Below are 23847 nucleotides of genomic sequence, written 5' to 3'. Positions count from 1 at the left end.
TATATTCGGAAATACAGTTGTATTGTGTAGGAAATTAAACAATGCAGAAAGGGGCTGGCTTAATGACGTAGCACAATTTTTCAAAATATTTTGTTGTTGATACGTCGTATGTTAATAACACTTCAAAAAAAAGTATGGGATATTCAGAAAGAATACAAAACTTCGGAAATGCACTGCTGTTTTTATAAGGGGGGGGGGGGTAACCAGTGTATGTTTATAACAGGCTAATTGCCTACAGATGAACATAAACAGTTCATATGGGCGGCTTATCTGACGGCCCCGTGCCAAAAGTGAAAATGGACGTTTTTGATTTTTGTCTTAATAATGATTAATTGCTCCACCAATCCTCAGACATTCAGCAATTTGTCGTGGCACGATTTGGGGCAATCTGATCCACTCCTCTTGCAATGCCACGGCCAATTCTTGCTGTGTTGTCGGTTGGCGTTGACGTCATCGAACACGTCTCCCGATCATGTCCCAGGCATGCTCTATATGGGAAAGGTCAGGACTCATGGCTGGCCAAGGCATATGGACAATATGGTGGCGCTGGGGGTAGTCATTCACGACACGAGCGCGGTGGGCACGGGCATTATCATCTTGAAAGATGAAACGTCGATCTGCACGCTGAGCAAAGGGCAGAACTGGTAGTACACACCAGTGACCCTTCCTTGAACAATATGCAAGTCCGTTCTGCCAGTCATGGCGATTCCTCCCCACACCATAACAGACCCACGCCCGAATCTGTCATCCTGTCTGACGTTAACATTAGCATGACGCTCATTTACACGCCTCCAAACGCTAGCACGCCTATCGATGAAATCCAGACTAAATCTGAGAACATCACACGCGCCCATCGACGATTACCCCAATTTCTACGCTGCCTACACCATTGACGCTAGCGAGTTAATGGAGGCAAAACACGCGGTCGTCACGCATGGGCTGCATGTTTGAGGTCTAACTCGAATTCCTGTAACTTGGTACAAGTTTATAGAAAGCTGATTGGCAGTTTGTCCTCGATTTCCCAGGACCTGTGTAAGAATGTGTCGATCCTGGGCTTGTGTAGTAGCTCTAGGACGACCTGAGCGAGGTCTATCATCAACATTGTGTGGTTGTTGGTACCTGTTCCACAGTCTGCTGATCATAGACTGTGACCCATTAAGCATGTTGGCTACTGCTCGCTGTGTAGAACCCAGTTAAAGCATGCCAATAGTACGTCGACGTTCATCATGTTGAAGACGTCTCATAGTAAATTAAACGTAACACACTAAAGCAAAGATATGCTAAACAGTAAATCTTATGCAAGAACCGATAGGAAAACAAACATGGATAGGATGAACTAGCACGCGGCAAATTTCATCAACCCTTCCTTGCAGTGTCAAACTTGACAATGAACCCCTCCCACGTGTGTGGCGCTATTGCGTGTCGCACGTGCAGCTCAGTGGTTCTGTTGGGGCGATAAGTTCTTCATCTGTGAACATACTCTCAAAGCATGTCAAGTGTCCATGACTATTTATCATATCATAACCTGCATTTGTATTTGCATTTCAATATCCCCTACTTTTTTTAAGAGTATATATATAATGACATAAAGTGGTCCACTATATTTCATCTGTTTCCAAAGTCTGTGTAGCTATAATACTTCTAAATTCTTCAATAACCACACATTTAAATTACTGTAATTGGTTGGTCATGTTTCTAGCAAACTATCTGATAAAACGTATACATCACCTTTAATAACATAAAGCTGTTATTAGTTTTTAAGGGGATTATAAAATTGTGTAAAGCCTTAATTTTAAATCCATTGAAGAAAGTAGATTGCGCCGTGGTCTTGGAATAAAAGGTGGCAAACAGATTCTTAGCCTAATAGTTTATTCTCTTGGTATCTGTAAAACCGCTTATAAAAGGACAATATTGGTGTCGGCAATTATCACATATGTGATAGAACTGGTTATACATGTTCCAAATATAATTTTAAGATAGAGATCACTGCTACGGCAGATGCGGAACGAAAATTTGAAGAAACCGAAAGTGACGTAAAAAAAAATGTATATAACTGAATGAAGTAACTATAGCGATACTAGTATTATTCACATGCCAAGCCCATAATCAACGCTCTAGGCCACCGGATGCTTTTTGATTTTCAGCGGTTTAAACACGATTGCTAGTTAATGATCTGATTAAAAATGGATAAATAATCAAGACTTTGTTTATTATTGTAACAACGGTACCAGTGACAATTGTCCCGCTCAAAATGAAGTAATTTGACTGAAATTTTCAATATATTCTCTATTCATTATCTATTTTTTAACTATTATAGCGAGCACCGTCAGCTCTTTATCCAAATCTTACATGATGCATTTTTATACGCCCACATTTTCATGTGGACGTATATTGTCGTGGCCCCTGTCCGTCCGGACGACCGTCTGTCCACGATTTGTTTGTGGACACTACAGGTCACAATTGTACGAAAAATCGCGTTTTTAGCTTGTGGACCCTATAGAGGTCATAATTTTTATCCGATTTAAAAAAAAAACGCCTTATTATATCACCGTTACACCCTTAGGACGACTGATTTCGAATTTCGTGAAATTCAGGTAAAAAAATAGTAGACAAAATGGACGCCCTTCGTTCTCAAATAGCGTAAAAAATATGGTATATCAAGGTTGTGGACCCTATGGAGGTCACAATTTTAATCCGGCTTTGTTGAAACTTGAAATGTAAGTTTAAAACCCAATGATCCTGGTTCTTTTCGATAATCGCGCATATCGGACCATAGCTTCCTGAATTATGGCCCCTGATCGTACGAAAAATCGCGTTTTTAGCTTGTGGACCCTATAGAGGTTATAATTTTTATCCGATTTTAAAAAACGCATTATTATATCACCGTTACACCGTAACGGCCCAAAATTGACAGACAAAATGGCCGCCCCTCGTTCTCAAATAGCGTAAAAATATGGTATATCAAGGTTGTGGACCCTATAGAGGTCACAGTATTTATCCGATTTTGTTGAAACTTGAAATGTAAGTTTATAACCCAAAGATCTCGGTTTCTTTCGTATTGTAATTTCCTGAATTATGGCCCCTGATTGTACGAAAAATCACGTTTTTCGCCTGTGGCCCCTATAGAGGTCATAATTTTTATCCGATTTAAAAAAAAAACGTATTATTATATCACCGTTACACCCTAAGGACGGCTGAGTTCGAATTTCGGGAAAATTGGCCCAAAACTGACAGAAAAATGGCCGCCCTTCGTTCTGAAATAGCGTAAAAATATGGTATATCAAGGTTGTGAACCCTATTGAGGTCACAATTTTTATTTTCCGATTTTGTTGAAACTTGAAATGTAAGTTTATAACCCAAAGATCTCGGTTCCTTTCGATATTTGCGCATATCGAATTGTAATTTTCCTGAATTGTGGCCTTTGATTGTAGGAAAAATCACTTTCTTTTTAGCGTGTTCTCTATCCATCTCTTGAAAATGTGGGCGTATCCTGCCTGGCGGCCGCTGGTTAAATACTAGATCTAATCCTTAGGTCCAATCCGGATAATCTAATTTTTATTGATTTTAAGTCAATAATTCAGTCAAATATTAATGTAATAACAGCGAAATCCCACTGTACTACTTTCAATCAAATATCTCAAATTTTAATGAATAAAAACATTCCGGGGGAAAAAACGGCATACGGATGAACAGGGATAAAACCAAAAGTATCTCCGGTGATAATTAAAAAGGAATCAATAATATTATTTTAGACTATTGAACCCTCGTATCAATGAGCCGTCGAACTATAAAACATTCCCAATTTAGAACAGCTGATATTCTCATGACATCGCATCTAGTTTTCTAAAAAAGTAGGCAATAAAGTTTAAAATTGAAAAAATTATATCTCTTAAATAACATACATTTTTTTTATCTTATGTTATGTGACGAGCTTGCCATATAACATACATATCCTTGTTATAGACGTTGAGTGGGGGTTTGGGTTTCACAATTTAAATAAAGGTGATATCATAGGCATCCGCATACACTTAATACCCTATAGCTAGGTAGACACATACTTCATGGTGTACGTTATAGATATGAAATGACCCTTGCATTCCCTATATAGGTATAATTCATCACAAATATTTCAAAGATGGCGACAAGACTTCACAACCCAACAAATGAATATGGATACAGAGTTTGTTTATTGTTGTTATTTGGATTATTGTTATTGTTACCTGCCGTAGGTGAGTTAATTAGTAATTATCAATCTAAATACATGCAATTATGTAATAATAATGTATGGGGTTTTATTTGCTAATGTTAGGGACAACGATAAGTGTTTTAGTATTTCGCATCACGTTTAAAATATTACATAATTTATTTTACGATATCTGTTTTACGTATAACTCTGGGATTTCCGCGGTGCCAATACACAATATTATTGATATTTTATTTTTGTCTGTGTTCACCGCCCAATTAAAATTAATCACGATATCACGGGCTCAACGGGATATGCTTCCGTGAATACCCGGTACCACTTTCATTTACTGTATTTCTACACAGATACTGGTGTTAAATGATTTTGACGACTTTGTCCCCGGGTTACCATCAATTGGGTTTTATTTTTATACTTTATTTTTCTACTGTTATTAGTTCGATTACATACGAATTTTCTTTCAGAAATATCATTTTATTCTTTCTACGAGGTTCTTCTGATTACAGTTCAACGGGTAAAGTTAACTTGATGAAATAATGAATTAACTATATGTCTGGGTGAATTTCAAGGAGGGGTTTATAGTTGAAAGTATGCCCGCCCTTCCCTTTACTCTTGGTCGTTCAAGCTTATCTTTTTTAAAAAAAATATGTGTATACTTAGTCAAACTAGTAAACATAATATAGTTGATTCAAACTTTTATAATATATTTTGATTTTAAACGAGATACGATGATCATCTAGACAATAAAAATAACGACTATCCCATTTCTTTTATCTGGGTCGCCTTCTTTTAACACTTTAGCAAATTATATAGAATTTCGATTAATATCATGTATATTTTTAATGAGAGACACTCTGGGACGATTGCATCCTGGTTCACGGTTGATGAGTTCCAATAAATCGCGGATGTCGGTTGGGAAACTCGATTCTTTTTAATAAACCCTATTAATGGGTCTTTTGTTTGTTACATTGGGTTGAGTTTTTTGGGGTTTGTTTTCGTTTCAAAAAGAAATATGTTTATACTAAAATGATTCATGAATGTATTAATATACATATATTCAGTACAAAACGTCATATTATTTGACATATTACTTATTGTCTATCTGTAATAATATATCACATAGATCTATAATTACATGTGACGTATGGCAACCTGTATGTTTTATTACTTTAAGTATTTATTTATTGACTTATTCATAGCAGATCATTGTATAGCCTTATCACATGTTATTCGTTGGGAGTATTGTGCGTTTATATAATCAAATTTGACCGTGCCCTAGTCGCTGAATACTTACAGTGTATAACTTGAATAGAAGTATTTGTATGTAAAATATATTGTATGAAAGAAACGGACTTGCACATACTTAAAAGTGAATCTTCTTTTATATTATTAACAATAAAATTGTTCGTACTAAAGGGATATGTAATATAAAATATCTCAAAAGACACAAAATAATCATTTCGAGACTAACTCATGTTTCTGTTTTATTTCATTATAAACCTGTAACGGTAAATCTCTTTGAGGTATATTTTATGCCCGGAATAACTTGGTCTGATAGTCCGGGCGGCTTTGGATATATACAGGGGAATTTAGGGTTATTCTTCTGAAAGTTTTTCTTTAAACCTGTCACAGGTTATTCTTCCAGGGTAGAGTTTTTTTTCATAAGAAACATGATCTAAGATTTTTCTTATGAGAATTCTGGGATATTCTCATTTTGCGTACATGTAAACATAGACCGTTTATAAGTAAGATAAAGTCCTCGACTTCGGTTATGCTGGGAAAGAAAGACTTCAGAAAAAACCCTCGACAGAAAAACCTCGGCCTACCTCGTGCTTTATCCTACACATAATTCGATTCAATAGCAGTGGGAGAAACCAGAGGACCACTAGAACCCCCCCCCCCAGACTGGATACTCCGTGTCGCTTACAAATTTGGGCTCGAAACCACGACACTTGAGTCAATAACAGGCCTTATTATGAGCTAAAGCGCATGCATTAGACCCACTCCCCATGTAATAAAATCATCGAACTAAATTACTCCATATGTATTCTGTAACTAGTACATTTGTCTTGTACACTGTCCAGTCCGATCTTTGGTATATTAAACTATTTCGTCGGGCTGTTTGAAACGTATCGTTCTTCTGCCCTATGCGGTCAGATTAACCTAATTTGGTGGTGTTAGAGAAAACATATCGTTTTTGGAAATGGTTGATATCTACACGGCGGAAAATGATGGATATCTACCGGTGGAAAATGATGGTGGATATATATAAGGTGGAAATTGATGAATATTTACACGGTGGAGAATGATGAATATGTACACTAAACATATAAAAAGTTAAAAGATAAATTCAAACCCCAATCGCAAGCGTTTAAAACTACATTGTTGCCATGTTGATTATATTTTGTCATTGATATACGACACTCACTTGAACGCACTTGAAATTAAGTTGAAGGGAGCGTTTATTAAACACTATAAATTATATTAAGATAAACAGTATAGTATAAAAGGGTTGAAATAACAACTTGAACCTTAGTCACAATCAGAGATTTGTGCGTACATGCTGCATTATAAACTTAATCTTTTTAAACATTATTTAATGGTACTGTGATTGTACATAAGAATGGTATCCTGTGTCAAGTTCTTGTTAACTCGTTAGCATTCAAAATGGCCATACACAGTTTTCGTGTTTAGCCTCAGCAGCACAAAATGAAGGGTCACATTTATGACCTGTAGTGTGTCCGTGAATTTAACTCCGGTAACCTCCTAACCGTCCCAACTCTTTGCAACCTTTTTGAATTATATACCCAATTAGTATTATAAAATTGAAATGAAGCAAAATCGTCTAATCTGACTAACTCTTTTTTTCTTATCAATTTAACATTTGATAGATTCATTGACTACATAGTTTTATTTTGACAGTAAGACAACACATTTATATGGATAACAATTACTGATTTATTAAACCCGAATTCGAAGATGGTACTCTCGTCGTGCTTTGTAGAGACGGGGGCGGGATGGCTGAATGGTTAGCGTGCGCGGGTTGTATCGAATCCCCGGTTGTACGTGACAAGTAGTAGGGTCGCGTGTCCAACCTCGTGGGTTTTCTCCGGGTCCTCCGGTTTCCTCCCACTGCTAAAGACCCATATGCGCAAGCGAATTATTGAAATAAAATTAAACCATATGTTAGTCCCGAAATGACCTAGTTTGTGTCGAGTGGACGTTAAACCCCATCTCTCTCTCTCTCTCTCCATCTCTCTCTCGCTTTGTAGAGACGGGCTAACAATCGTCGAAACGTCAGTATAATAAAATTCGTCAATTATTTATTTTGCCACTTGGTTTACTTAAGAGTTGGAATATACGACAACAGATATAATTCACTATTCGTCAAATTCTGACAAATATTTGCTGAGAAATGCTGTTGTAAATTTCAGGATTCATTCTAAATTGTTTGCAAAAAGTCACATCTCTGAGAAGAAATGAACCACACTATATTAAATAAATATTTCAAAATTCTGATTTGTTCTTGTCTCTTGTGTCTTGAAAAAGCGTAAATAGAAACATTTATTAATCATTTTGATTAATCATTATTTCTGTATAAATTACTTTTAATTGGTTCATTTATTGAATGTGTTGTTTTATATTTTTATTTAGTTTGAGAGAGGATTTGGAGAAAAGGAAGTACTATTATTTGAACTGCAGAAAATAAAAAAGCAAAGGGCTTCTATACCATATATCTTCTTCGTCACGATTTTGTGCAATTGGAATTTTACTACTTCCCTTAAACAATTCCTCATATAAAATCACTTATGTACGTGTTAAAGAACGCATGGCAGATTTATTGGTTTAAGTGCAAGTCTAATTTCGAATAAGAATACGCAATAATGTTTAAAGTAGACATACCATAATATATACCTTTAAAATAGTTCTATTTGTGTGAAAGACTACTGGGTACACAGAAAGACTACCAGACACACAGAAAGACTACTCGAAATCATTAAATGTCCATAACTTATCGGAGCAAGGGTTTAATTAAGATAGTTAAATGTTCCCTTGAGATATTGAATACATCCGCGCTATATAATAATTTAACGTTAAAATGGATAATCGAGCTATGTTTATTGTCGTAGCAATGGAACTTGACAATCGATACTATTTACGCTTTATCTTGTCAAAACTTCTAACACTCATAACGTCTCTCACAATAAAGTAACAAGGAAATTTTCATTATATTCATTTTTCAGTATCTACTTTTGAACTGCATGTATTATAGTATTAATAATGTATCTTTAAGCCACTTAAACCGTCATATCAATAAAATAAATGACATTATAAGTGAGTTTTTTTCCTCACATATTATTGGGTTTTTTTTACAGATACGTTATTGTGTTATCAATGTGCTTCTGGTAGTCCAGATGGTGGCAATTGTCAGAATGATTTGAAAGGCATGATAGAATCAGCTGAAGGCGATCCAGAGAAAGAAATTACACCTGAAGATGGGCGATATACGAAAAACTGTACTTCTAGTAGCACTGTTAACCATACCTTAGATTACTGTGTTATAGAAACATTTAAATCAGCAGGTAATTTTGTCTTATATTATAGAGAGAGAAATGGGGTTTAAAGTCCACTCGACACAAACTAGGTCATTTCAGGACTAACATATAGTTCAATTTTATTTCAATAATTTGCTTGCGCATAGGGGTCTTTAGCAGTGGGAGGAAACCGGAGGACTCGCAGAAACCCCCACGAGGCTGGACAGGCGATCCTACTCTGTGTCATGTACACCCGGGGAATCGAAACCACGCCATTTGACTCATTGACAGACATTATGATACAACGCGCACGCGCAAACCATTCGGCCATCCAACCCCCCGCGTCTTATATTATAACATCGATGTATAATAAGAGTCCTACATTAAAGATGCATTAATGTAAGAGTAAGTCTGCATATTGCAGTTCATTGTTTTGGCTTAAAATTGTTATATGAATTTTTGACACCACAAACCCACAATCAACTCTTTAGATCACCGGATGGCAGTGATGTTTAATGGTATAAAACATTATCGCCATTTAATAATTTAATTAAAAAACGGATAATCGAAACTTTGTTTATTATCGTAGCAAATGATACTTGACAATCGCTCAGAATAATGTAATTTAACTGAAATTTTCAGCAGATTCATTTTTTATTATCTATTTTTGAACTATTATAGCAAAAACGATCAGTTCTTTACCTAAATCTTATATAATGCATATTTAACCGAGTTCTGTTGACAATAACCGATCCAATTACAATTGAAACATTTCCCAAAACATTGTAAGCGTTTCGTTTCTATTTAGTCGTTATAATCATGGATGGACTGATAAGGAGCCTGCAGGTATGGTAAGCTCATTGGCGTAGTTTGTGAGCCTTTTTTTATTTTTGGGGCTCGTTTTAGTCTTGAATGTACGTCGTTTTGATGATTTGGTATGATTGTGGCATTTTAAACTTGTGCATAAGCTAGAAACATCAAGATAGACTCTAGAAAGCATTAGACCGGACTACCGGAGGTTCAGTGCGGGCATCAGATGGGCACAAGACTCAACTTTTCTATAGTAAGAATTTGCGTAGAATATGTTGCCGAGTGGTAATCAGTCCGCCGATGGGCGTTTTCCAGATATTCGAGGTCAAAGGTCAAATGAAGTCATTTTCACTGAAAGAGAATGCGCAGCAATTCTTGTATCATAAAAACATGCTGAAAATGATCGAAAGTAATCACACTTTCAATAAAAATGTAAACTTGCTAAATTCACCTTTGTTCTTTGTGACCCCGGAGGTCAAAAGATCAAAATTTCCGTTTTTGCACTAGGAAGATTTACGTACTTTTGAAAGAGGTTTCGAAGTGTTTTGGTTCTGTCATGCAAGATCTTTTTGGACGTTCCAAAGTAAACACACGGTGCTAAGACCACCTAAAGATAAATTCTAAATGTTCCTATTATTAATTAGAACATGTTTCGCTTTAGTTTTTATATTTTAAGCTGATATTTTATTGCTTTAAATCTTCCTAGTGCAAAAACGGAAAGTTTGACCTTTTGACCTTCGTTAGATCAGAAGGTCTGTCATTGAGTCAAGTAACGTGTTTTAGAATACCCACTTGTACGTGACTCGAGTTTCCTCCCACGGATAATGACCTCTACGCGCAAGCGAGTTATTGAAATAAAATTGAACAATATGTTAGTCCCCAAATTACCTAATTGTTCTCGGGTGGACGTTAAACAAGAGGGGTTTAACATAGGCTAAGCCTGTTCCCCAATCCCATTCAGATATCCTGAATAAAATATTGTTCATAAAAAAAACCAAGAAACAAGACATGCTGAACATTGGGTAGCAATAGCATTTTCTTAAACAAATGGCTTTGATATGGTGTATCTATGTAAAATGGACCGTTCGTGTGGTTAACTTGACAATGAATTCTATAAATATATGTTCAACATTTTAATGTTGTCTTCGCAGGTTTAGTCAAGAGTTACATTAGAGAATGCAGTGATGGAGTGGTATTCTCTTATACTGGGAACATAAATGATTTGGAAAAACTAGATAATGTACGACCTGACAACGAAACAACCTGTACATATCGTCTAACCAGTAACATGCATGTATGTGTTACACTGTGTACGACGGATTTTTGTAACGGTCCACAGATCCCAGAAAACAACACGAATTGTACAGAAGGTGACAATGTAACGTGTTCTGCCAATAGACCCCTGTGGCTGATGAACAGTCCTATTGGTGTCATTATTAATCCTTTTATGATTCATCCATTGATTTTACCAACGTTTATTTATGTATTTTTTGCTTTCTTCTTCTGTTGATTAATCATAATTCGATTAAGACGTTTCCTTGTTAACGGTGTCTTTTCTTTGCAATATATCTCTCTCCATAGTAATACAGACACATTGTAACAAAGGGTGGCTAACGTAGTAGGGGGCCAATCATAAGTCCTGGATGTTTTGGAAGGGGCATCCGCAAATCTCTAATCGGACAATGTATATATTTAATAATTAAAAAGAGATATTATTATATTAATAATACAAGCTATTTGTAAGGTATAAAGAACATATATTTTCCATTATTTAAAATCTTGATGTAGCTGATTCTAAACCGGACGTTGATCTCAACCCCTCAGTGGGTTGGCTTGATGCCTTACTTGTTAGTTACAAAATAACCTCGATCGATTTGCAAGTAAAGTGGTTGGACTTTATAATGCATAATACAGTACTCGGCAACAATGACAAAAGTAAACTAACGAGTCTCATATTTTCTAGTTGGCCTATCAGGATATTTGATGCAAACACGTAACCCGTTTCTTGCTGTAAATAATGAAGTATATTGACGTTTGATGATTTGCATCAAGATACACCATGTTATAGATATAATAAATTAGGTTTGTATATCATATCGTCTTATATTGTAAACCAGTCCACTGAAATAAGATCGGATATATTTGATAGACATAAATTAACCCCCACTGTTGTGAACTGTAAGTAAAATTAAATAAAATGTGTATAATAGTATCATAACAAGTGTTTATTATAGTTATAATACAATTGAAGTAATCAAAAATAACCGTAATAGACCCCCTAATTACTTATTCGACACTCACCCAGGCATAATTCCGGATAAAGTCCCAGACCTTATAAAGGCGGATGGATCAGTCCAGGAACATTTAGGGCTCAAGTAACCCTTATGCACTGGAGTCTTTTCAGGGCAAATTACTAATACGCAAGGGGAATGGGATTGATGACAAGTATATATTGTAACTGTCGTTCACTTCACTAACTTTATGTTATACAAAAGGTTTAGCACGTATTGGCAAATATAGCCTGTGACTGTGATACCCAAGCTTACAATATATGGAAATTTCAAACAACTTTCGGGCATACGGTGGAATAACAAATTATTATATGATGTAGTTGGCAAAATGACCGAAGTCTTTTACTGCATTGACCATGAATTAAAACATTTTTCTGGAGCACTTTGCTTGGCAAAATATCATCTATATAGCTGGCAAACTGAAGTACCCGGGATCTAATCAAATGCAAATTTTTACTTTTCTTTTAATTGAATACCGCAAATTTGTACTGATTTGACTATGGATTCATACATTTTTCGAGCATTGAGTATCAGCTGTGAATACAGCTTTAACAATCTGATTGGGTGATTGGAATTCGGGTCGGCATAGAGTCTGATTTCGGTTGCAAAATCACGAGCTAGAATAGCAGAAAACACATCTGCGGAGGTTAAAACTTCAACATTTTCTCGGGGAAATTCTGGTCAACCATCTAATTATAAATTAGGTTATATTGGCAACACTGAAGTTGCTGCTATTCACGCGTTGGAATAGCAGGGAAATGCGTTTGTGACGGTCAAATTTTCCAATCTATCTTAGGGAGGCTTCCACACGGTATCCTCCGTGGCTTCGGCGCTCGCTGACGACCGGCGCCGCCGTCCGTAAACAGGAATATTTTCGGGCATTGCATTTCAGGTCTCTCTCAAGCCCCCCCCCCCCGCCCCCAACCACACCACCACCACCACCACCATCCATCGGGCCCCCACGTTTGTTCACTTCGTGATCCTTGGTGTGAATATAGACTAAATACCACAAGTTTCGGGATTAAATTTTAATGTCGTTGTTAACATCTGTTGAATGAAAAATAAAATTATGGAGAGCTTTGTTTCTTGGCCTGAAATCATCAATTATCATGCAGATTTGATCCCGAGCCGTTCTCTGAATAAAAATCGTGCGTTTAAATCCAAACTATATCCAAGCCATCCGTGGGGGGCTACAGAGTTCATTTTAAACTTGTTGTGTAAATAAAGGTCTAGTTAATAATTTCTATAACATCTGAAACCTAAAGAAAGACCTGCAATAGGCAGATTTAGCTCTTGCATAATGTATGTTTAGATTCATACCAAATACCGAGGAAGGTAAGAATTAGCACTTTAACTTCAAATCGTTTGATATAATATGTTTAAATATTCTTAATTTCTTTTTTTAAAAGTGTGTTAAAATATTTAATAAATATGTATATATTTTTTTTATTCAACCGAGCCTATTTGTATTTGCAGAATGGTTTTACTAGCATAATTTGAGATTCAAATAAATTATTTATTATGAATTAAACATACATTGTCTATTTAATAATTTAAGATGCCTTTACGTTGGTCTTATTTAATAGATATCTAAACCTTCAATAGAACGAAGAATGATTAATGAATGTCTCGTATTAGAACAAACTCCAAATAAGGTAATCAAATACAAACAAAAAATTCAAAGGTTATACACAATTTAGTTAATGATACGTTATGGGATATTAGATAAAGAGCTGGCAGTTCTCACTATAATAGTTAAAAACTAGATAATGTAAAGGGAATTTGCTAAAATTTTCAGGCAAATTGATCCACTCTGAACCGAGAATGTAGTGATTGAATTTTCGGCCTAGCCTCGATCATCATTGCTAAATCGATACGATAAAATACATAGTCTCGATTATCCATTTCATGATTAAATCATGAATGAAAGTTGAGCAGCAAATCGGATCCTAATCCAGTAAATATCGCAGGCTAGCGATGACATCGAGAGTTGATTATGGTCTGGATATGTTAATTAATGTCTAATTAATAATTTAGATAACATTTCAGGCCTAAAGAAAGACCCGGAAATAGGTAGATTTAGCTCTTGCATAATGTATGTTTAATCTTCGTGATAGCGTATCCGCAACATAAAAAGTGTAAGAACAATGCCCTCATCAATCAACAGTATGGTATGATAACATTATTTAGTATATATACATTATTTTCTGTGGTGTTCTTTTTACACCCATACTAAACGTTACTTTGATGGTATCGTTGCAAATGAAATGAAATGAAATTAGGTTTAACGTCTTACTTTTCTGCATCCACTGGGAGGTGTGCTATGACGGAAATTTTGCCAGGTCAGCGGCACTAAAGCTTACTTTTATTTCGAATTCCATCTGCCGAGGCTTTTTTATGTACACACCAATGTGTACATGAGACCTTGGTTTTTTGGCCCATCCGGACGACAATACATTTTCCTTGCCAGGCCCTCCGTCCTACATCACTGACAATGGCGAACCACCGGTGACCAGTGGTGTTGCAGCCCTGGTTGGTGTGTGTGACCATTAATGTATACTGTCTCCAAATGTAATACAACTGCAGTGTATTTTTTTATCGTTTGTAATATTTTTACTTTTGTTTTTTAAATCCGAGTACGACGAGGGTAGAGAAAGCTGATATACTAGAGATGACAGTTGAATATTTACATAATATTATATATAAACAAAGAGGTATACTATATCTTATATATATCTTATATCCATGTATTTTGCTGAGATTAACCATACCCGGGGTTAAATCTACCAACTGGAGTTTATTTATAGGAGAAGAATCTCTATATCTTTATACATTCAGTATTGGACTTGTTTCAACCATACCCAACCCCATGGAATGGGTTTTAACATCCTACGTGTCTGTCCCAACCGGGCTAATGAGGGACATTTACCCCAGACAGCAAATTTAATTCCAACTGTCAGGGGTTCTTTTTGTACACACCAATGTGTACGCGTACCTAAGTTTTTCGTCCCATCCGAACAACTAGACGCTGTACCTTGTCAGGCCCTATGCCCTGCACTACTTACAATGGGATAAAGTTCGAAAACCACGGGTTTATCTGCCAACACTGGGATCGAATTAGTCAGTCAGCACCCTATCTACTGGGCCACTTTGGTCTCCCTCTAATAACGAATTCTATCCCGGTTTGCGAAAACAGGCGATTTAAACAAACAATCCGGTAAATCCGGGGCTATTTTTCTTTAATGTCATCAAAATATGGAAACGATGACAAAGCAGTGCAAGTTAAAAATCATTATCCTTTGATTGACATGACGTGGCACTAATAACATATTTTAAATGGGATATTTTTCAGATAGTGGGGAGTGGCGCCGAATACAGAAATGGATATAACGCGTGCTTAATAGAGGTTTCTCAGTTTCTGGACCAAGAACAAGAATTGAATATTAAAATGAAACAAGATATAACAGGGAATTTGAGGTCAAAGATCAATGGAAACAACTATGTGATTACAATGAATGAACAGACCGTGGCTTGTGATGGATTGATTCTGGAAACCTTGAACATGTGTCGAATCTGTAGATTACAATGGACCATAGTTCATTTTTGACTGTGGAATCGGAAAAAGAATCGGAAATATTAGTTTGCGATGAAGAAATTTTTTAATGTGCTTAAAAATGAGATAATTAATCGAGAAAGTCTCATGCTGTACCTGATGGTATACGCAACATCCGAGTATCAAAGGGGAGTAACTGCTTTGATAGTTCTTTTATTATTTATTACATACAGTGTCCGGGTTTTATTGTCTGCCTTGTCCAAGGCTATATCTTCTAGGTTGCTTATGGTCTAAAATAAATAACGTATAAATTATATTTTTGTATGTGGCGGAGATTCGCTCCATCATGGGTTCATTTAATTAATTTAACATCGTGAATGGTGTCACTTAATCACCTGCCAATCAAAACTGGATTAAAATGCACTCTATTTCTTGAACAATACAATCTGTGTTAATTTGCCTTTGCTGTTTTACTTCGTGTGTGTTTGATACGTGTTTATTATACAGATTGTGTCTATTCTTTCTGAACAAATAAAAAAAATTCCAAATTTGCTATTGATACCGTAATGAGGTTTGTATTACTCCATCGGTTCTGTTCCACTGTGCAGCTTGACACCAAGGCAATGATTTCTTTAATACGGTGAATGTAGATATTGATTCAATATATTTAATGATGTGTCAGAAGCGCTGCCCCTCGTGGTCTATTAATAAAACCATTATCTAAATTTTATTGGGATTCATCAAAGATCGGGAATAGTGACCATTCATCATATCAGCTACTTTGGGGTTTGCTTAGTTGGGTGGGTGGGGTTCTGAGTATGTAGTAAACGTGTTTCATGCCTAGTAATATTATGGGAAATAAATAAATTTCTTAATCTCAGACTTGGATAATATTCACAATCTACTAGAAATTAAATGAAATGAAATGGGGTTTAACGTCATACGGTTCTGCCACTACTGGGCTAATGAAGACGGGCATACGCCATACAGTGTGCTATGTGGGAAATTTTGCCCGGACAGCAGCGCTATGGGATGTTCTTATTTCCAATTTCAACTGTATCGACGCCTACATTCTCCGGGTTATGGTCAAATTTGATTGAACCAAGTTTTCCAAGGTGTTTTAACTATCAATAAAAGAGTCGTACAGGTCAATAGAATTACAATGATTTTAACAACTGCTCGTAATGACTGGACTGATCAAGTAGCACTTCTGCCAAAAGTTTGGTCTAGTACACTATCACACAAGATCATTATAAATATTAACAGTTAATACGATAATATCCATGGACCAAAAATCGTATGATGGAACTCCGCTACCAATATACCATTTCTTAAATGATATGGAGTCTTTTACCGTTTGGGTTTACTTCAAATATCCCCCACTCTTTACTAGTTACCCTATAGTAATCGCGAACACCCTATCGTTTGAAGATGCTCGAGAAAAAAAGATTTCAGTATCACAATATTTCTTAGACGTAAGCCTCTTCCTATCTAGCAATATATGAGACTTACTTAAATTTTAACAGAAGAAAAGGTGGTCGGGTAAATCAGGTTTTTACTGTAATGTGATTATTTGATTTGGTTCACGTAAATCCAATTACAATTCGTATTAAATACTCGTGAATTGAAGTGTGTAATTCAAATACTAGTATGTTCAAAATTGTATTACTTCCTGGACTACCTGCTATAGATTATTTATAGTTACTTATAGATTCTGACTGTTGTTACATTCAGTCCCTTCATTTAAAGGAGCTAAACCTCTAACTCAATATCATCAATAATGTTCTAAATTAAAAACATGAAAAAAGAATTCAACATTGCTCCAATTTAATACATATTGGTGTTGTTATCTTGCCGTGAATATATGGGATCCTAGTATCCAATATTCAAGACACAGTGAACACTTTAACATGGCTATAATGGTTTCGATCGCTTTTTGCAATGAAAACATTACCCAGAAAACACAGCGGATGTAATTTATTTGAAATGTCTGACTGACAAACGAAAAAATAATAATTTTAAAATAAAGTTGAATGGACGAATCTGAAGCAAACGACTGTCCGTCTTCATTATCCCAGTCAGGACAGAACAATAGGACGTTAACGCACATTTCATTTGCAAGTGACCGCTCTTCAATTTGGACTGTTCGCGTTTTCACACTGAACATAAATGATTTGAAAGTACAACAAAATATTTTAAAATTTAATTTAAATCACTTTATATAAACTCATATTACATTAATAATACCTATCTATCTTCACAACAACTCACAGTAAATGGTCGATAAAATTAAACATACGTTTATTTATTGTCTTGGGCCTTCCAAAAAAGGTGTTTTTAAACATTAAAGACATTTAACGACAGCAACTCACAAGATACTGTACATATATTAGCAAGGGGGTCCCGTGCTCGTAAGGCCCTCGGACAACTGCCCAGGATGTCCATGCGTTGAGTTGTTTTGCGTAGATGAAAAGGACGCTTTTTATTAATTTGAAACTTCCGGTCAAATCCCCGATATCAGCGACAATTCAGACTCTACCTGACTTTAAATTAAGTTCTACAGAAACAAGTGAAGGTTTATCTTCACTAAATAAATTTGCATTGAATCAGTGGAGGTCGGGTGTTCGATCCCTGCATTGGCCGAGAAAGTTCATCCAGATTTTCCGGCGTGGTTCCCCCTTGTCAGTGATGCAGGACGGAGGGCCCGAAAAACCGAGTTCCCGTGTATACATTGGAATGCACGTAAAAGATCCCTTGGCAGTTGGAATTCGATATAAGAGTAGGCGATAGTGCCGCTGCCCGGGCAAAATTTCCTTCATAGCACACTGTATGGCGTATGCCCGTCTTCATTAGCCCAGCATAGGAGCAGAACAGTAGATCGTTAAACTACAATTCATTTCATTTGCATTGAATCAGCTTGGAGTGAATAATCTAATCTATTCACCTCAGCGTTGAGTTGTGTTTAAAAGAAATAGACTATAGGTCCACAGGTAATCCCCTTAATGATCTACGCTTGACTGATTTTGTTATTTTATGCGAAGCCAAACGTATTGTGACGTTGTGTTTGGACCATTATTTTATATCATATACAACATGGACGATGGTCAGTACATATAATCATTGTGCTGCGTGGTAAGATTGAATCTTTGGACGTTAGTTGATTCAAACAATCAAAACAAATGATGTTTTATCTTACTATGGCATATGTGCCTGCCTACATGTATGTATAGCAATACGTATATAAATATAATATGTAATTATCTACGAAATGGATAGTAACATCGCAATAGAATGTTCAATAGCTCGTCAATCTACACTAATTACAAGTTACACATGAATTAGCTCTCTTGTACACAGCGTAGCCTCCTTGCTTTTTAATTAGCTGTGTTGTAGATTGCTATCCATTATGGGCGTCGATAGGTGTTAATAACCTCGCTGGCCATTAATTAAATGATCTAGCGCCAGCCCCAGCGATTAATTATATAGATTACAACGAGTCAGGGTTTAGATGCCTGGTCGAGAACACAAAGGCAACCCGTTGATTGTTGTTTTAAAACACTAACCAAGCGAATTTTCAATACTGAGATGAGTACGCCACTGACGTTAATTAACGCTCAGACCATCTTTCAGATAACTATACGTTAATCCCGTATTATTGTATTAGTTCGGCTTACCTTGCGTCCCAATCAAAATACCAGGGAAGCTTTGTTCATTTAAGATATAGGTGTTTACCTTTATGATATACCATGTTGGCTTAGATGTTACGACCTCTAATTAGTAATGGTTAGTGGATATTTGGACAAAGAAATCAGAGTTCAATGTGGAAACAGAATATTGTAAGGACTATGTCTAATTCAAATACAGGTAAGACCAAATGTTTGTGTTTTAATATTCAAGACTACCTTACATTGTATCCTCGTAGCCTCCACTTAATATGGTTTATACAGTTTTATCACCACGAGACGCCATGTATGAGGATGATAATAATATTGCCATCGGTGAAATACAACTTAATCCAAATTTTCAAACTAAAGGGTATAGGCTATTCATAAGGAGAGAGAGATAAATGGGATGGGGTTTACTGTCCACTCAGCACAATCTAGGTCATTTCGGGACTAACATAAATAAGATTTTATTTCAATAATTCAATTTCTTGTAGAGGTCAATAGCAGTGTAGTGGGAGAACCCAGAGAAAACTCACGAGTTAAGGCTTAACAGGCGATCCTACTCCTTGTAACATACATGTTTAGTGTGGAATAGAAACCACGCCACTAAATTCAATGATAGAGCTTGGAATCTAAAGCGCACGCGTTAAACCATTCGCCCCCCCCCCACCACATAAGGAAGTGGTATAAGGTGTTTCGAAATACCCATATTCCAAGCTATAAAATTAGTGCACTCTAATATACGCCTTATCTTATGTTATCCCAACAACTAGATGTTGTTTTGTTTTTGTAACCATTAAATGGCTTTTGTATTTAACTATTAGTAATTTATTTTACACTAACACGATTCACAGAATTTAATACACACACATATCATTTTAACGGTAAGATGGGGATGTACAGTGATAGAATTGGGATACTCCTGGCATTGTTTTGTTCCTCAAATCTACAACCTTATTAGAATGGAAAGAAGACAAGCATTCTTTGAATGGTATTTAGTAATTGGGACGCAATCAATTAAAACAGTTATTATGGATAAACACTGCTCTGGTTTACTACATTGTGGCGTTCATTTTGTGTTGATATATGCTTGATAACGACTTGTTGAAATCTTGTTGAAACTTCGCAATGTAATAAACTTTAAATCACTTTATATAAACTCATATTACATTAATATGTGCTTTCAGACTCATTTTCGTCTATTTTAATGTTCCAAAAAATAGATGAGATATATACCCTTTAAGCAGGGCCATCTTATCTATCTTCACAACAACTCACGGTAAATGGTCGATAAAATTAAACAAACCGGTACATTTATTTATTGTATTGTATTGGGCCTTCCAAAACGTCGCAATGTAATAAACCATAGTAATTGTTATCCATAAATAGTGTTTTATTTGAGAAGATAACCATGCATACATATTTATTTGTCTATTTTTGTTCCGTTTTTAAGTTCTCTCTTTATCCTATAATGCTAAGGATGGTACATTTTCCGCAAAGGTGGGATTAACAATCCAGGTCTTGTCAAACTGCTACCGTTGATTAATTATGTATACCTGACAGAAGGCAGACCGCCATTGTTAATGCAAGTCGTTGCTAAGCAAAATAAGTGTCTTTCCGCTGGCTTGAAACTAAATATATATACATTTCATGATGCATACAACGGTGTATTTGGACCTTTATTTTGACCTTAGGGTTATGTGTGGTTATTATTTGTTGTTAGTGAAAATATAATCATACAATAAAGCGATAATGAGGCTAATTTGGACGTCGTTTGGTTTCGTTCTTATATAACGCATGTTATAAATGAGGCAGTAATAAGTAATTAATGATATAATCTTAATTAACGTAATTTATTTAACAGCACATGTGTCAGAAAATCCGACGATATTAATAAATGGTTTAAAATTCCCCGCCAAATTTTTTTCTGTTTTAAAATACATAATTTTGATTATCTTTAAATTCTATGCAATACAAATGGAAATATTTTAGTTTTAAAGAAAAGTTACTCTTTTGCTGCTGGTAAAACAATTAAAGGATCTAATTCTTTATTCTTGTATTTTGTTTTTTCAGAATCCAATGGCCATTATGGCAACAAACTGAAAAGAAACAGAACATATTTTAGTCCGTTTCAAACCAAAGCAATGGAAGAAGTGTTTCGTAACAGTCATTTTCCTGACAAACAACAGATAGAAAGCTTATCCAGACATATAGATGTAACAGATAGATCTTTACAGGTAACCGTCATATTGGATTGTCCTGGCTTCAATGTTACATCCACGAAAGATTACTATATTATATTTTACTTTTCGGAGGTGATAAGTAAATATTTTAGGAATAAAACCCAATAAATCATTTACTGGTTCATTTACCGTAGTGGTGTACAGGGCTAGGTTTTGTGGTAAAGTATTGGCATTTTAAAACCCAAGGATGTTCTCGGATTGCACTGGTAATCCTTTCGTGGGAAATGTTACAACAGATGATTCGAGAGCTTTAGAATAACATAATGTTAAAAATATCACAGATTTTTCTATTGTTCCGTAATATACTAATTCAAGTATGGACGATAATATTTATTTGCTTTACCCATTTGTTTCAGGTTTGGTTTCAGAATCGCAGAGCAAGACTAAGGAAAGCTTCACCTCGATCACTGACGGAAGTAATGGTAGAGAGTTTTGATAACTCTGCCACAGGAAAGAAAACGTCCACACCGAAAAGTCGTTTAGAATCAAAATCACATCCATACTTTCCGATACCAAAAAATACACCAAACACTTCGGCGAAACAGGAACATAAAGTAAAAGAGGAGTCTGAACAAGGAATTCGCTATCAGTTGCATAGAACACAAGATACAGAAACCGTGTCGAATAAAGAATCAACCACCCCCGCACGTATTGAGAACTGCCACGTTAAGTGGGGTCCTCCAGAATGTGGGCAATCCGATCCTGGATCGACTCCACCGACATCTGCATTACGTTTAGTAGAAGAGATCAAGAGCCCAGAGAAACTGAACGATGACTATACATTTATGCAAATGAACTATCAAACGAGTTGTGGCAATGTTTTGGATTTAAGTTCTTCGAGCAACTTGTGCAAAACTCCTAGTCCAAAAAAAAATAAAACGGCTTTCCACAGTCCAGTATTACAACAATCTCCTGATGAACATTCTTCTGTTTTAAACCTTTGCGTGCGTGATAACAGCGAAACAGAAGCACGGATCAATTCTCCATCCAAATCCAAATCCCCGAAACTTACACCAGCAGCTCTTTTCCCTAATATTGTTCACCCCTACCATATGTACGGTTATCCTCCGGGCGTTCAATGTTTTCCACCAATCCCGATGCAACCTTATCACCCAGCAATGTTCCCGTTTCCCGCCACACTCAACCAATCTGAACTAAATAGAGTGACGTATTTTCCCATTCCCTATCCGCAAGAAATAACAATAAAGAAAGAAAAAGTTAAGAAGTAACACCTCAAGAAAATTCCTGTTCTACTATTTTGGAAATCTAGTGTGTTGTGTAGATTTTCTAAATGAGTTAATATATGCACACAACTCGTGTGCCTGTTTGTTTTTAAAATAAAATATTTAAAGAAATTTTTATTCAAAGCGATCTCTTAAATTGTCAAAAACAAAAGAACTGAAATGAAATGAAATGGGGTTTAACGTCCTACTGTTCTGCCCCGAACTGGGCTAATGAAGACGGGCATACGCCACACAGTGTGCTGAGGGAAATTTTGCCCGGACAGCGGCACTACGGCCTACTCTTATATCGAATTCCAACTGACAAGGGATCTTTTACGTGCACGCCAATGTATACACGGGACCTCGGTTTTTCGTCCCACCCGAACGACTAGACAGCTTTCCTTGTCAGCCCCTCCGTCCTGCATCACTGACAAGGGAAAAAACAAAAGAGCAAACAATGTAAAGGCTTTGGTGGTGGTGGTCTTGGTTATACGTACCACTCCACCAGCATCTATATTTCTTTTACAAGCATAGTGACCACAAATTTGTTTCCCACCGAATTCGTGTCAGTTAAAGAGGTAGATGTACCGAGATTTCATAAATTTTACACCGAAATAATATCATAATTGTTTAGTGGTTACCCACCGCAATGGAAATTGTGAAATTAAATTCAACATTTTCGAATTTCAACGTCTAGGTCTTCATTTCTAAGATGCTCACGAGGCTTCAGCAGGTTCAACTGATACACAGAAGCTTATAATTCTAAACATATCTTAAAACACGAAATGATTAGTAATTAACACTTTAGATGGCTCTTGGATTTCACTTTCATGTTATTAATTAACTAATTAAATTATAATATAAACCAGCAGCTGAGAGTTATTGATTTCGTGTGTGTCAATAATTTATACTGTGGACTGGGATATTTGTAACATATCTACTGGTGTCTATAGTGCGTTTAGATGGAATGGGGTTTAATTTCCTACTCCGACTAGGTATATTCAGTGTGCAACGAGATATGTTGTGCTCTTTTAAGTGCACGTCAATGGGATTACGGGACCACGGTTTTTAGTCCTATCCGAACGACTGGACACTGGAAAATCCCTGGGAACTACCTCGATCAACAGCGGGAGCTAACCCGGAACTTCCAGGTTAACGAGCCAGCGCCTTATCCACTGAGCCACCGTGACACTCTTATTGTGCGCTTGGCACCACTCATTATTTACAAATACTTTTTAATCACCGTAGGCCCAAACGAACTATTCCAAATTTTTTTTAAAAATCCCATCGATAGCTTTGCTCCGTTTCGCGCCCACACGCCTTAAA

General features: G+C 36.2%; 2 protein-coding genes and 1 long non-coding RNA gene across 3 annotated transcripts; all 3 read left to right on the top strand.

Moving 5' to 3' along the window:
• The first annotated feature begins 4017 nt into the window (after positions 1–4017).
• On the top strand, positions 4018–11764 carry LOC126828500 (uncharacterized). The gene is made up of 3 exons (XM_050558276.1): positions 4018–4229; positions 8578–8784; positions 10698–11764. The coding sequence occupies exons 1-3, from the start codon at positions 4136–4138 to the stop codon at positions 11054–11056; spliced, it is 660 nt and encodes a 219-aa protein (XP_050414233.1). The 5' UTR covers positions 4018–4135; the 3' UTR covers positions 11057–11764.
• Positions 11765–13407: 1643 nt separating this feature from the next.
• Positions 13408–15943, top strand: LOC126828501 (uncharacterized). Its single transcript, XR_007683101.1, has 2 exons — positions 13408–14551; positions 15190–15943. It is a non-coding gene; the product is annotated as an uncharacterized LOC126828501 (long non-coding RNA).
• A 2517-nt stretch (positions 15944–18460) lies between these two features.
• On the top strand, positions 18461–22600 carry LOC126828499 (homeobox protein SMOX-3). Its single transcript, XM_050558275.2, has 3 exons — positions 18461–19254; positions 21129–21292; positions 21655–22600. Exons 1-3 carry the CDS (start codon positions 19209–19211, stop codon positions 22525–22527), a joined length of 1083 nt encoding a protein of 360 aa, XP_050414232.1. The 5' UTR covers positions 18461–19208; the 3' UTR covers positions 22528–22600.
• The last annotated feature ends 1247 nt before the right edge of the window (positions 22601–23847 follow it).

This window comes from Patella vulgata, chromosome 7, assembly GCF_932274485.2.
Source record: "Patella vulgata chromosome 7, xgPatVulg1.2, whole genome shotgun sequence".
NCBI lineage: Eukaryota > Metazoa > Mollusca > Gastropoda > Patellidae > Patella > Patella vulgata.
Note: the sequence above shows the minus strand (reverse complement) of the source record. Positions and strands in the feature narration are given on the sequence as shown.